General features: G+C 50.8%; 1 protein-coding gene across 7 annotated transcripts in view; it reads left to right on the top strand.

The window, feature by feature from the left end:
* SLC25A37 (solute carrier family 25 member 37) overlaps positions 1-7,248 on the top strand; it is a 37,629-nt gene extending 30,381 nt beyond the window's left edge. For 3 of the 7 annotated variants that reach the window (XM_028114234.2, XM_028114236.2, XM_088020997.1), the window contains exons 2-4: positions 1,834-2,062; positions 4,082-4,138; positions 6,004-7,248. In XM_028114234.2, the coding sequence (XP_027970035.1) occupies positions 1,834-2,062; positions 4,082-4,138; positions 6,004-6,524 (807 nt within the window). In that variant the 3' untranslated portion in view covers positions 6,525-7,248. The other 4 variants (XM_028114238.2, XM_028114240.2, XM_028114237.2 and 1 more) reach the window with 4 other exon arrangements.
* Positions 7,249-12,558: the final 5,310 nt, after the last annotated feature.

The following is a 12,558-nucleotide window of genomic DNA, read 5'->3' on the forward strand; positions in this document are numbered from 1 at the left end:
CTTGGCAAAACGACAAGTTGCCAGTGATGTGCCCATTTTCTTTGTGGTTTTTACTAGCTGGGGACATCTGAAAATGACCATTAATTTTAAAAATTTATTTTTTAAAACTCAAGTGTCGTTAACATGCAGTGTTATATTAGTTTCAGGAGTACAACATAGTGATTCAAGACTTTCATACATCACCCAGTGCTAGTCACAGTAAGTGGGTTCTTAATCCCCATCACCCAGTTCACCCATCCCCCACCCCCTCCCCTCTGGCAAACACCAGTTTGTTCTCTGTAGTTAAGAGTCTTGTTTTGGGGCGCCTGGGTGGCTCAGTTGTTGAGCATCTGCCTTCGGCTCAGGTCATGGTCCCAGGGTCCTGGGATCGAGCCCCGTGTCGGGCTCCCTGCCCAGCGGGAAGCCTGCTTCTCCCTCTCCCACTCCCCCCCTGCTGTGTTCCCTCTCTCGCTGTGTCTGTCTCTGTCAAATAAATAAATAAAATCTTTAAAAAAAAAGTCTTGTTTGTTGTCTGTTTTTTTCTTTGTTTGTTCATTTGTTTCTTAGATTCCACATATGAGTATTAATTTAGATCATTGGTTTTCACACTGTTCCTCTGAGCCCTGGAGTTGCTGGGTTGCTGGGGAGGGGGGTGGCGTGTGTGTGGGGGGTGTCTGCCTCAGAGTGAGAAGAGAGCCCAGGGCCCTCCCCCCCATTCTCAATTAGAAGAATTCTTCCATTTTATATATTAGCTTTGGGTATGATTTTGTTTGGTGGTAAAAGGGTATCCCTGCTCACGGTTGGAGACCCTCCCCTCTAGCCTGCGTGTGTTGAGGGGAGTGGAGGAGCACATGCTTGTTGCTTTTGCAGGACTGAGCCAAGGTGGGTCTTTCACCTGGCAGATACTATCTCCTGAACCAGTCAGGGTTCTCCAGAGAGACCAAGTCAGGAGGGAGAGAGAGAGAGAGAAAGAGAGAGAGAGAGAGAGAGTGTGTGTGTGTGTGTGTGTGTGTGTGTGTAGACCCACCATACCACACAGGGTAATCTGTTTCACTCAGGGTCTAATTTAATGATTTAAATGTTAATCTTATCTAAGAAATAACTCCATAGCAACATCTAGACTAGTGTCTGGTCATAGTTGGAGCCATTGTGGGTACCATGGTCTTGCTCCGTTGACACCTCGATTAACTGTATACCCACTTAAGTGCCCTGGTCATCTGACAGGGATGACATATGGGGAAAGCTGAGCTTCTGCTTCGAGGAGGCAAGGCTCCACACAGGAAGAAATTAAGAACAGGACCATTTATGTGTAAGTGCTAACTTCTAAAGACAAAATGTAGAGAAGCTGTGGGATGAGGTCTGGAGGACGCCTGGGAGATTCCCAGTGGGGGCTGAAAAGGAGCATTCAGAACATGGAGGTCTCAGATAAGTGAGGACACAGGCTTTAGGACGAGAGGGGCAACCACAGGTTAAGAATACTTCCAGTTGACTAGGCCTCTGAGTTTATTAAGGGTTTGTGACCATCCTGTTTTTTTAATTGGGGGGGTCCTGAGGTCCAGAGAGGTTAAGGGATTCCTCAGGGCTCACACAGCATGTGGGTACATCTTCCTATTTCATATCCTGCCCCCAACCATCCTTCCCCGCTGCTGGCCACAATGAAATCCATGCAAATGTGCGTATGTGGGGGGGGGAGTACTCCAGGAAGGAGGGAATCAGTGTTTTCCTCACCAAGAAATCCCGTGAAACTGAAAATGGACAGTTTGCTCTCACTGTCTCCCTGAGTCTTTTTTTCCTCTTTACTATGCTTGTTAACTTCCACCGTTTCTGTTTTCTTGCCCCCCCCCCCCCCGCCAGACACGAATGCAGAGTTTGAATCCAGATCCCAAAGCGCAGTACACAAGTGTCTACGGAGCCCTTAAGAAAATCATTCGGACTGAAGGCTTCTGGAGGCCCCTGCGAGGCCTCAACGTGATGATGATGGGCGCAGGGCCGGCCCACGCCATGTATTTTGCCTGCTATGAAAACATGAAAAGGACTTTAAATGCCGTTTTCCACCACCAAGGAAACAGCCACCTAGCCAACGGTATTTTGAAAGCGTTTGTCTGGAGTTAGAGAGCTCTCTCCTTCAACAGACCCTTCCCCAGGGTTCTCCTCCCTGTGACCCAGCAGCCTGACGCCTCATCTCCGCCGTGCTTGCTTACGAATAAAGAACTCTAGTCGTGTGTGCACACACACCCAAACACACACGCGCGTGCACACGCACACACACACACACACACACACGCTTTTCTGTTCCCCTCCTTCGCTTTCTAAAGCCTGGGGGAAGTCGGTGACAGAGGTGTTTCAGTTTGCATTGTTGCGTGGGTTTTTCATTTTCTTTTTAAGACATTGAAAAGCAATTAATGATCAGATCTAGGAAAAAAAAAAAAAACAAACCCTGAATAGAAACAAAACTTTTAAATGCTGGATTCAAAAAAAAAAAAGTTATCTGGACAGCTTCTTTGAGACTATTTAAAAACTGGTTCAACAGGTCTCTGCAACGTCAAGATCTAACTAAGCTTTAAAAGGTCAAGAAGTTTTATGGCTGACAAAGGATTTGCTGCAGCACAGGCCACCTTTCCCACCTTAAGCCTCTGGGGATCTGGGGGTTTCGCCCCCGTTCTCTTCCATTGGTCTCCGTTGCCTCTCTCAGCAAGCAAGGGCTGGAGTAGTTTTCCTTTGTTGTTTTGAGGGAGAGCGGCGGGAGGGGGCCTGGGTGGGCGGGTGGGCAGGCGGCTCCTACCTGCCCGGCTCAGTGGGCTCAGTGGGCTCAGTGGTGGCTCTTTCCCCATCTCCTGTGGGTTTTGCTTTTGTTGGTTTTTGTTTGGTCATGGAATAAGGCGTCCTTATTTTAACAAAACTAATTTTTCAACACGGAAGAGGGAGAGTGACCATCGACAGCTTTTACCCCTTCTTTTTGTGCTGAGAGAACCCAAAAGCATCCCTTCCACCAGCAAACCCTGGTAATAATAACTACCTGGCTGGTTTGCAGGCATTTATTTTGCTTTTTTTTTTTTTTTTTTCCAAATGGGCCCCTGGTTGCATTTGTCAAGACAGTCCCCAAGGGTCACACTCTGACGCTGTCCCCTGAGTCCGTGGCCTCGAGGTTTGCTTCTTGCTGAAACTGCCTTGTGTAATGGTTTAGTCCCTTGGTCACTGAACCCCTTGGAGGTGGTTGGACGGAACACAGTTCTGCCCAGCGCCGTTACTGCTTCGCGACGATGTATGCTGTGGTTGCATTTTGACCTTTCTGGTGGTAATCGTAAGTGTGTGTGGCGGGGGGAAGGGGGCTTTATATGCATTTCTGAAGCATTATCCTGGTATTGCTCATTCCTCCCACCTTCCGGGGCTAATCTTAATTGCTGGGCAGTGTCACCTGCCTAGGGAGGAAACCCAAAGCCAAAAGCAAAATTCCAGGCCTGAATTAGACTTCAGAGGTTCCTGGTTCTTGAAACCAGGCCAGATGTGAGCCTCAAGATGGGGTCTGCCATCTCTGAGATGAGTCATCGCTTTGCAGACCAACCCTGGAAATCTGCCATATGCAGAGCTTCCTGACGTCTGCTTCTCCTGCCTGTTTTCTTGAAAATGCCTGGATTTTATTAAGGATATTTCTTTTAAAACTTCTTTTCTTTTTCTCCCCTCTTAGCTGTATATATAATATCATCCCCTTTGCTTGCCCCAGCTCAAGGACAGAGTAAGTTAGTCTGTAGACAAAGGTGAGGGACAGGAGAGAATTAAAATCTGGACAGTTTTCCACTGGGAAAAGCCACGAAGTGTGGTTTCTGGGTACCATCAGGCATCAGCAGGTCTAACCTTTCCCGGCATTGACTACCCATCTGCAGGATGAAAATGTGGCCAGTGGCGTCTATGTTATCGTCCTCATTTTTCTCAACAATTCCATCATAACTTTACGTTTTGAAGAGTCAATGCTCACCTGGGAGCAGCTGGGCATAGATTTTGCTTCTTAGAAAGCTCTGTGCGGGGTTCCATCTGATTTTCCGTTCCAGGAACTTCCTCAGAACTCCCGGTCGCGGAGGGTAATTTTCTGGAGTTTGTTTTGCAGGCATAGCTGGGAGTATGGCCACCCTGCTCCACGATGCGGTAATGAATCCAGCAGAAGGTAATGCTTCATGGTCCCAGGGAATGGCAGGAGGGGATGTGCGAAGGGGCAGCGAAAACAGTGGGGGGCGGTGGCGGGGTGGGAGGCGGAGACCGAAGGTTGGGCAAGGGGACTTCCGGCCCCTGGTCGGAATAAGCAGAATTCTTCACCACGTTAGTAAAGGCCTCGAAAAGGGGCTGAGCATTTGAGCTTCTGGCGTTCCTGTTCTCTTGAACAGAGAGTGGGACTGTGATCCTCGGACCAGCAGCATCAGCATCTCCTGGGAGCATGTTAGGAATGCTAATTGGTGTCCCACCCCGGACCTGCTAAATCGGAGTCTCTGGGGGGTAGAGACAAGGAATCTGTTTTAACAAGCTTCCTTGAGTAGTCTTTGGCACTCCTGTAAAACCTGTGTGTGTGTGTACATGTGCGTGCAGGCACATACACACTCACACGCACAGGCCTTTGTTAACCTTTATCAATCCCAGACAGATGTAGGGGGAAGCCGTCAGAGGCCGTTCATTAGGGCTTAGGTTCAATTTGCTTTTTTAAAAGAGAGTTGAAATTATTACGGACCATCTCAAACGTACGCAGACGTAGAGAGAAGAGTATTTGGAGTGCCGTGTGTGCCTCACTCTACTTGTGATTTAACGTTTGGCCATCTTGCCTTAGCCAGCCCCTCCCACATTATCTCTCTTTTTTTTAATTATTATTTTGAATTTGGGGAACACTGGAAAACAGTTGTCAGCCGTGCAGATGTGAGTCCTTAGCCGACTCGGGTCCGCCCAGCGAGGAGCTTTGGGGCCTGGTACTGGGCATCCTCGCAGCTGGGTTATTCTCGGTGTGACATGTAGGACTCTCTCCACCTTTCTCCCCAACTAAAAATTGGTCCCTTGCCAGAAGGGAAAATGAGAGGTAAAATGTCAACATTTCAAGTCTTTTGTTAGGAGTTTGTCTGTTTTTGTCTTTTAAGGTGAACATTTCTTATTTGCTTTCAGCTGCCTCCCAGCCCCTCGCAGACAGGGGACTTGTTCTGACCTTCAGGGACTTGATGGGTCAGACTGGGAGAGGCGGGCTTTGTTTTTGTGTGTTTAAGGCAGTGCATCCAGCGACCTGGTCAGTGACCAGTTAGCCCATGTCAACCAGGCAAGAATTTTGTTTCTACTTTTCAAAGAGAAACAAGTCAGGTTCAGCTCCCTCTCTTCTCTTTGACATATTGATTAAGGACTTCATTTCTCTAAGAGTAAAGCAAAGTGCACTGCATCTGTTCACTTGGCAGTGCGGGGGACTATTACGACTCAAGCCTGAGGCCCCCGGTTGCCTCATAGCCTTTGAACCAGCAGTTACTTCTGTATTTTAAGCCAGGGTCTTCATTGGGGTGTGTCACTGAATTTGGGCTCACATAATTCCAGTGTTTCTTCCAAGAGTGTTGTGACATACAGAAGCTAAAAACGGCGTGTACAGACCACATACAGAGAATAAAAGACGGGACACGTGTAGCTGGGACGGTGGAGGGTAGAGAGATGGGGGCGCGGGATTTAGTTTTGCCGCAGGTGCAATGCTGGAGGCCTCCGGGATTTGGGGGATCAGATCACTGAATCTAGTCTGAAGTGGCTGCCTGGTTCGGGGGCCCCCTTACGCGGGCTGCAGGCAAGAGAAACCGAGCACCGGGTCCTGGGGTCACATCTGTAAACGGGAGAGCCCAGAGCTGGCGGCTCTGGATTCTCAGGCTGGGGCTGCGCGTGTGCTAGCTCTCTGGGACCTGTTACCAGTGTGTCTAAACTTGCTTGTTTCTCTTTATGGCTTGGCTACCCATTTCACTGCGACCCGGGGTGGGGCCAAACCCAACCAACCACCCCCCCGACTGCCGGTGGCCCTGACCACAGTTGTGAAGCAGCGCATGCAGATGTACGACTCGCCGCACCGGTCAGCCCTCCGTTGCGTCTGGACAGTTTGGAGGACCGAGGGCTTGGGGGCCTTCTACCGGAGCTACACCACACAGCTGACCATGAACATTCCCTTCCAGTCCATCCACTTCATCACCTACGAGTTCCTGCAGGAGCAGGTCAACCCTCACCGGGGCTACAACCCACAGTCCCACATCATCTCGGGTGGGCTGGCCGGGGCCCTCGCCGCAGCCGCCACCACCCCCCTGGACGTCTGTAAGACCCTCCTCAACACTCAGGAGAACATGGCCCTCAACCTGGCCAACATCAGCGGCCGGCTGTCGGGCATGGCCAATGCCTTCAGGATGGTGTACCAGCTCAATGGCCTACCCGGCTATTTCAAAGGCATGCAGGCCCGTGTCATCTACCAGATGCCCTCCACGGCCATTTCCTGGTCTGTCTATGAGTTCTTCAAGTACTTTCTCACCAAGCACAAGCTGGAAAATCGAGCTCCGTACTAAAGGAACGGGCCATGGGCAGTGATTCCAGAATCTTTTATTTTAAAAAGGCTTCTTCCTGCCTGCTTCCATTCCCTTGACCTCACACCGAGGTTATGTTGGTGGGGTGTTGGCAGGGTGGGCCCTCTGCTCCCTGACGCCTCAGAGAGCAGGGACAATGGGACAGCCGCTGACCGGAAGGCCGTCCACAGGGACGTCTGAGGTGGTAGGTGGGGAAAGACTTTGGACGAGGAGTGAGGGATGGCTTTTGCTCTCCCTCCCCTGACAGGAATGTAGCTTTTCTGCCTCCCTGTAGCCATCTCCTGCCCTACGATCGCAGCTCACAAGGGAGGGGAGAAGATGTGCAGTGACTGAAAGCATTAAAGAAAAAAAGAGAATTCTGTATATAAAAGTTCTAGTACACAGTACAAAATAGATGGATAATGTTTATCCTTTATTTTTCTATGTAGAAGTTTTTGGGCGTGTGTGTGTGTGTGTGTGTGTGTGTGCACGCACGCGCGTGTTCACGCCAGTGTGTGTGTGTGTGTGCGAATAAGTGGTACAGCTGGGAATATCAAGTTGTTTTATTTTTTGTTTTTTAAAAAGATAAGAGGGCTGAATTCTTCCATTGGGTTAAGTGAAAAGGCACCAAAGTGATAAATTAGTGAATGTGGCCTAAGATTGTGTGGAGCCCCCAGATGGAAGTTTCACTTGAATGTAAAATAATAAAGTTTATATTTTGAATTTACGTTGCAAACAAAATCAAAATAATGATATATTACTCCTAGCTACTTTTTTTCTCCTTTTATCCAGTCAGTCACCTGCGTGTGCCTTTTCCTTTTGTCTTTACCGAAAATTCCAGGACCAAAGATCGGTCCTGGGGCATTTTCTCTTGCTGTAGGCACATACACATGCACACCTAATGGTGGCAGGATCGGTCGCATTGGAGGATGGCGGCCGCCGGCAGGAGTGCGATGACTAGTCTTATTCCTGCTGACACCTTTCCCTTCCTCCTTGTAAGGGATGCGGATGTCTGCCTCCCTGGGCCAGCACGCAGCAGCTCTTGAAATGCCAAGGTTTTGTTACTTGTTGAGCAGGCGATTGGGATAAATTCTCCCTAGAACTTATTTCTGCTTCAGCCTTTAACTCTGGCACCTCAGATATTCTTGTGTGTTGACTAAATCTGTTTCCCTGGGCTGTTTCAGGGATTTTTTTAAAAAAGCATAGCAAGTATGTCTATGGCACGTGCCCGTCCCTCTGTCCACCATTAGTTCACCTGGCACGGAGCCTCTCACCTTGCAGTGACAGAGGCCAGGCCCTCAGGCCAAGCCCAGCCGCTGAAGTGAGACCCAGACCCTTGTGCACAAGTCAGGATGTCTCTCCAGAGCTATCGTCAGCCTCACTTAGCTGCACCAGCTGAGAACTCGAGGCCTAACTGCCTTGTTCTCTGAAATGGTGCATCTGAGCCGGATTATCACTAAGAAAATGCAAGCTTTTTTCCCCTGGCCACGCCCTTTGATTGGCTGCCAGGCATCTCCAAGGGAAGCCCAAATGGCTTCACGGTTTCCTTCTGGAGCCCTTTAAAAATGAGCAGGAAGCACATGTATGTTCAATCTGGTGGGGCTGGCCCTGACCTTCGGCCTTTGCCCTTTGCCCCTGACCTGCCCCACGGTCAATGTAGTGCACCTCTCCGAGGCTCAGACCCAGGCTCCTTTGGAGGCTATTCCTCCTGCCAAGAACTCCAGGTGGCACTGGAACAGCTTTCATCTTGGGACCCCGCACACTGCCTTCAGGAGTCGTTTTGAGGTCAGAGACGGAAGGGTGCCATATCAGGCAGCTCCCATGTGTGCCCCATGAGAAGGACCTTGCTCCTGGGCTGGGAGGGCTCAGCTGCTGGCCTCTCTCACTTTGGAATGAACCACTCCCCACCCTCTGCCAGTTGGAAACCAGTTGTAGCAAGCCTCTGTCCTACCTGGGGTTGCAAAAAGCCCATGGAGAGAGACCCTGGTGCTCTGGGAAGTATTTACATCCTCTACTAAAACATGCTGTGTATTACTGGTACATTCTGCAAAAGGAAGAAAACTAGAGAGAGAATTCTAAAGTAATTACCCAACCACTCTTTCTCCTCCTCTTAAGATGTGCCACACTGCTGCAAAAAAAAAAAAAACAACAAAAAACAACAACAACAAAACAAAACACAGGATTTTGTTTCCGATGGTATTCAGAAAAGAAACTTCACTTCTCTAGGAAAGCTCCTTTGGGTAAGCGATGCAAGAAGGAGAGGTGAGAAGGGGGTTTGAGAGCTCTGTGGACTGAGCTGGAAGGTCTGCCCACACTTTCCTCTCACCGTACAGATGGACTGGCCAGGAAATGGGGCAATGCACCTGTCCTGCCTTCCCCCCTGGACCTTCATGAGGCTGGATGAGCCATGTATCTGAGCGGGTTTTGAAAGTTGTGAAGCACTGAACAAATGTAAGTGGTCTTAATCTTGCGGGAATTGATTTTCCTCCTTGCTCTGGGCTCCAAAGTTTGTGTTGTTGCTTTGTGCAGACTATACAGTCCAGCTGTCAACTGTGACTTTGACATTGAGAAGTAACTAAATAGGAAAATGTTCTCGCCCCACCCCGGTGATGACCAGCTTAACATAATCATGGCACGTGCTTGGTCTTTCATGTGTTTGGGGTGACCTCTGCAGTAAGGCACACCCCTTGAGGACAGTGCTCCGTAACAGTGCATGTGCATACAGGCGTGAACTCTTACGCCCAGGCCATGATGTGAGATTCAGTCCCTTGGAGATCAGAGTTTTATTTTAGAATAGAAAATTGATTTTCCTCAGAGGTGATACAGGTTCAATCCACGCCTATTTTTTCCTAACTTTGTATTCAATCTAGCTGTTTACTGGCCTACACCCTTCTGTGTGTTTTCTATTTCTGTTTCTTTTTTTTTCTTTAATGATGATGTCTTATTCCAAGCGCGGTCCTCCAAAGTCCCCCTAAAGCTGCATCTCCAACACATTGTTATGCCAATAAGGTTTTATTTAACTTTATTTAAGGATGATTGTGTCTGTTAAATGCGAATGGACTGCTGCTTCCTACCTGTAAGACGCACAATGTACAAGGGTGAGCAAGTGTTTCTTAATGGCCTGGGGCAAATAGCACAGTTGCTGCCTCCAGTTGTTGCCAGCTCTTTGGAACAGGGACAAATGTGTGTTTATGTGTGGGGATATCTCAGATTTGCTGCTACAGTTGTGACACTGGAGCTAGAGAAAATAAAGCCTTGATCTTTGAAGCGTTGTGGGCTCTGTGGTAGGAATATGAAAAAAGAGGAGAGTGGGTGGAGAGAAGGAGTGTAATCCGTGGGGCTGGCGCCTAGTCTAGCCTTGCTCATGAAGAACCAGATCCATGACTGTGGTAGAAAGTGCCATGTCAGCTGTCAGAGATGGAGGCAGATCCCCACGTCAGGCAGCCCGGGGACGGTCACATTATCATGCCTGGGCAAGGGCCAAGAGCCGCCTCTGGCTTTGCTCTCCACGAAGAGGGAGGGTGGCAGTTTTCCTTCCTAGTGCGGACGTGTGAGTGTGACGGGCTGCGAGTGTATGATATGCACAGCCCTGGTACCTGGGATGTGCCTGTTTCTCTCTCTCTCTCTCTCTCTCTCTCTCTCACACACACACACACACACACACACACACCCCTCTTTGCAGAGGTTCAATCAGGGTCCCTCTTTATGGAAGGCCCAAGAGTGACCAGAATCCTCACATAGTTCCTAGATAACTAAACCTTTTCTGGAGATAGAAGAGGGGTGGAGGGAAGTGTCAGACCCCTTTGAAAAGCCAGGGACAAGTCTTGACTCTTCACATGGCGTGGAGGTGAGAGAACCTACCTGCAGCATCACCACCTAAGGCTTCAGTGAGGGTGGAGAGTCAAACTTGAGGCCAGGCCTGAGAACGAGCCATCGGCAAGGGTGGGGAAGAGGGATTAGAGAGTGCGGAAGGTTTGAGGTAAGCTCGCCCCGGCGTCATTTTACCAAAGGCCAACCCTGTGCTGCGCAAAGCTGACCTGTGGCTTGTGGTGGCTTCCACTCCTCTGGGGTGGGGTGGGTGGCAGGTATGGGAGGGCCTATTTTCAGTGCATACATACCCTCCCTGCCCTGCAGGCTGGAGTGCATCCGGTGAGCAGAGCACCGTGCCTGGTGTGGGGTGGGGGGTGGGGAGGGGTAGACAGCCCGGTATAAGCTGCGGTTCCCGCCCTGCCCGGCCTTCGACAGCCCACCAGGGGAATAGAAGAGAGGACGTGGAAGTAAAACAGTGACCTAATCCGTTAGACCAAACTTTACGACCATGACTGACTTGGCCCTCTTCCTCCCGGCCCCGGCCCCAGCCGTGGTGTGCCGGAGCCGGCCCCGCGCCCCACTCCCTGGAGCGGGCTGTGTGCATTGCTTCCCGGCTCCGTGTTCGGGACCGTCCTATGGCGAGCTGGAAATCAGCAATGGCAGGAATCTTCATACCACGGAAACAGGCAATTGCTGCAAGTCAGGGCTCTGTCTTACCAGCTTTTCAGCCCACCACTGCCGACACACAGCCCGGCACCTGGTACGTGGCAGGTGTCTGAAACGTGTACTTAGAGAAGGGGATGAGAGAAACTGGTCGTCTTCAACCTGCGCCCCTTCAAGTGAGTGCTGGCCCTCCCAGTTCCTCCTCGGGCAGAGGCCGTCTTCATCACTGACAACCCTCTCCCGCACGTCCACAATCAGATTCCAGCCCTAGGAAAGCCATGAAGGGCAGGGGCTCCCTCTCCTACGGGGCCCAGCTCCCCTTTCTTTCTGAGTTCCGGGGAGGGACTTCAGTCCTGTCTGCAAGAGCAGCCTTAAGGACCAGACATCTCAGAGAAGAATGTAACAAGGCCCAGAGGTGGACAAGAGGGAGACCCCAGCACCGGAAGGGAGTGGGGGTGGGCTAGTACTGCTCACAGGGGAGTAAAGCGTTGTCTTTGGTCTGAGGCAGAATGCAGGGGTGCGCCTAGGAGTAATGAGTGCAACTAGGGAGAACAGCTCGTTTGCAGCCGGCTGAGCTTTGTAGGAGGTGCCCTAGTGGTAAGCTGCAGATTGGAGCTTTGCCATCAGGAGGAGTGAGACCTTTAGTCAGTAGGTAGCCGGGAGCCATTAAGGGTCTTGGAGCAGAGGACACCCTGAGCTCACTTTAGGAAGAGTCCTCTGGCAGAAGTGGACGGGATGGAGTGGAGAAGGAATCCCGCAGGGGCAGGAGATGGTCGCCTTGGTGCCACAGTGAAACTGCCCGGAAGAGGGATAATGATGGGGATGGGAAGGGTGGCCAGAACAGACTGCACGCAGCTGACGAGGGTGTAAAAGTGGCATCTACAGGGCGCGGGGGTGCATGACCGTAGGGCAAGATGAGAGCAGGGGCGATGTCAAGGGGGAGACCTGGCCGGGAGGAATAGCAGCTGGTGGCAGAGGAGGTGCCTTGTCTCCACATCCATCTTCTAGTCCTGCTTCTCCTTGGGCATGAACAACACCAGAGCTTTGAGCTCTTGGCTTAGAGCTGCCTCCTTAGCTCCCCTCTTTTGGCTTCCATTTCCCTGTCCTCCTCCAGGCTGCGCATCTTGACCACCATCCCTGGCTCCCCCCCACCAGCTTCAGTTCCTTTCTGGGTCACCTGGGGATGGCTGCTTGGGAAGCTTCTGCCTTTGGACCTCCTGTCCCTCCACCCCTTTCTGGTGCTGGTCGGCCTTCACAGCGTCAGTTGGCCTCTCTGGGAAGATGATTCCCAGACGTGGGATATAGCATCCCGACTTCTCTCCTGAGCTCCAGATCCACATGTCCAGGTGTCTGCTGGAGATCCCCCAGGTCTTAATAACCCTTGTCCCCTAGCCCCAAGAGACTCCCGCCCCCTGCTGCCAGAGGCCTACCATGCTACTCACTTGCTCAAAACTTTCAGGGGCTCTTCATTGCCAATTGAACTTAAGAATAGGCTTTCCTACATAGGCCAGTGCCCAATTTAGCCTCCTGTGTGAAGGAATAAAGGGAAACAGGAGAGGAGAGC

This window comes from Eumetopias jubatus, unplaced genomic scaffold (assembly GCF_037043125.1).
Source record: "Eumetopias jubatus isolate StellerSeaLion01/CBP00866 unplaced genomic scaffold, mEumJub1_p1.0 scaffold_2, whole genome shotgun sequence".
NCBI classification, from domain to species: domain Eukaryota; kingdom Metazoa; phylum Chordata; class Mammalia; order Carnivora; family Otariidae; genus Eumetopias; species Eumetopias jubatus.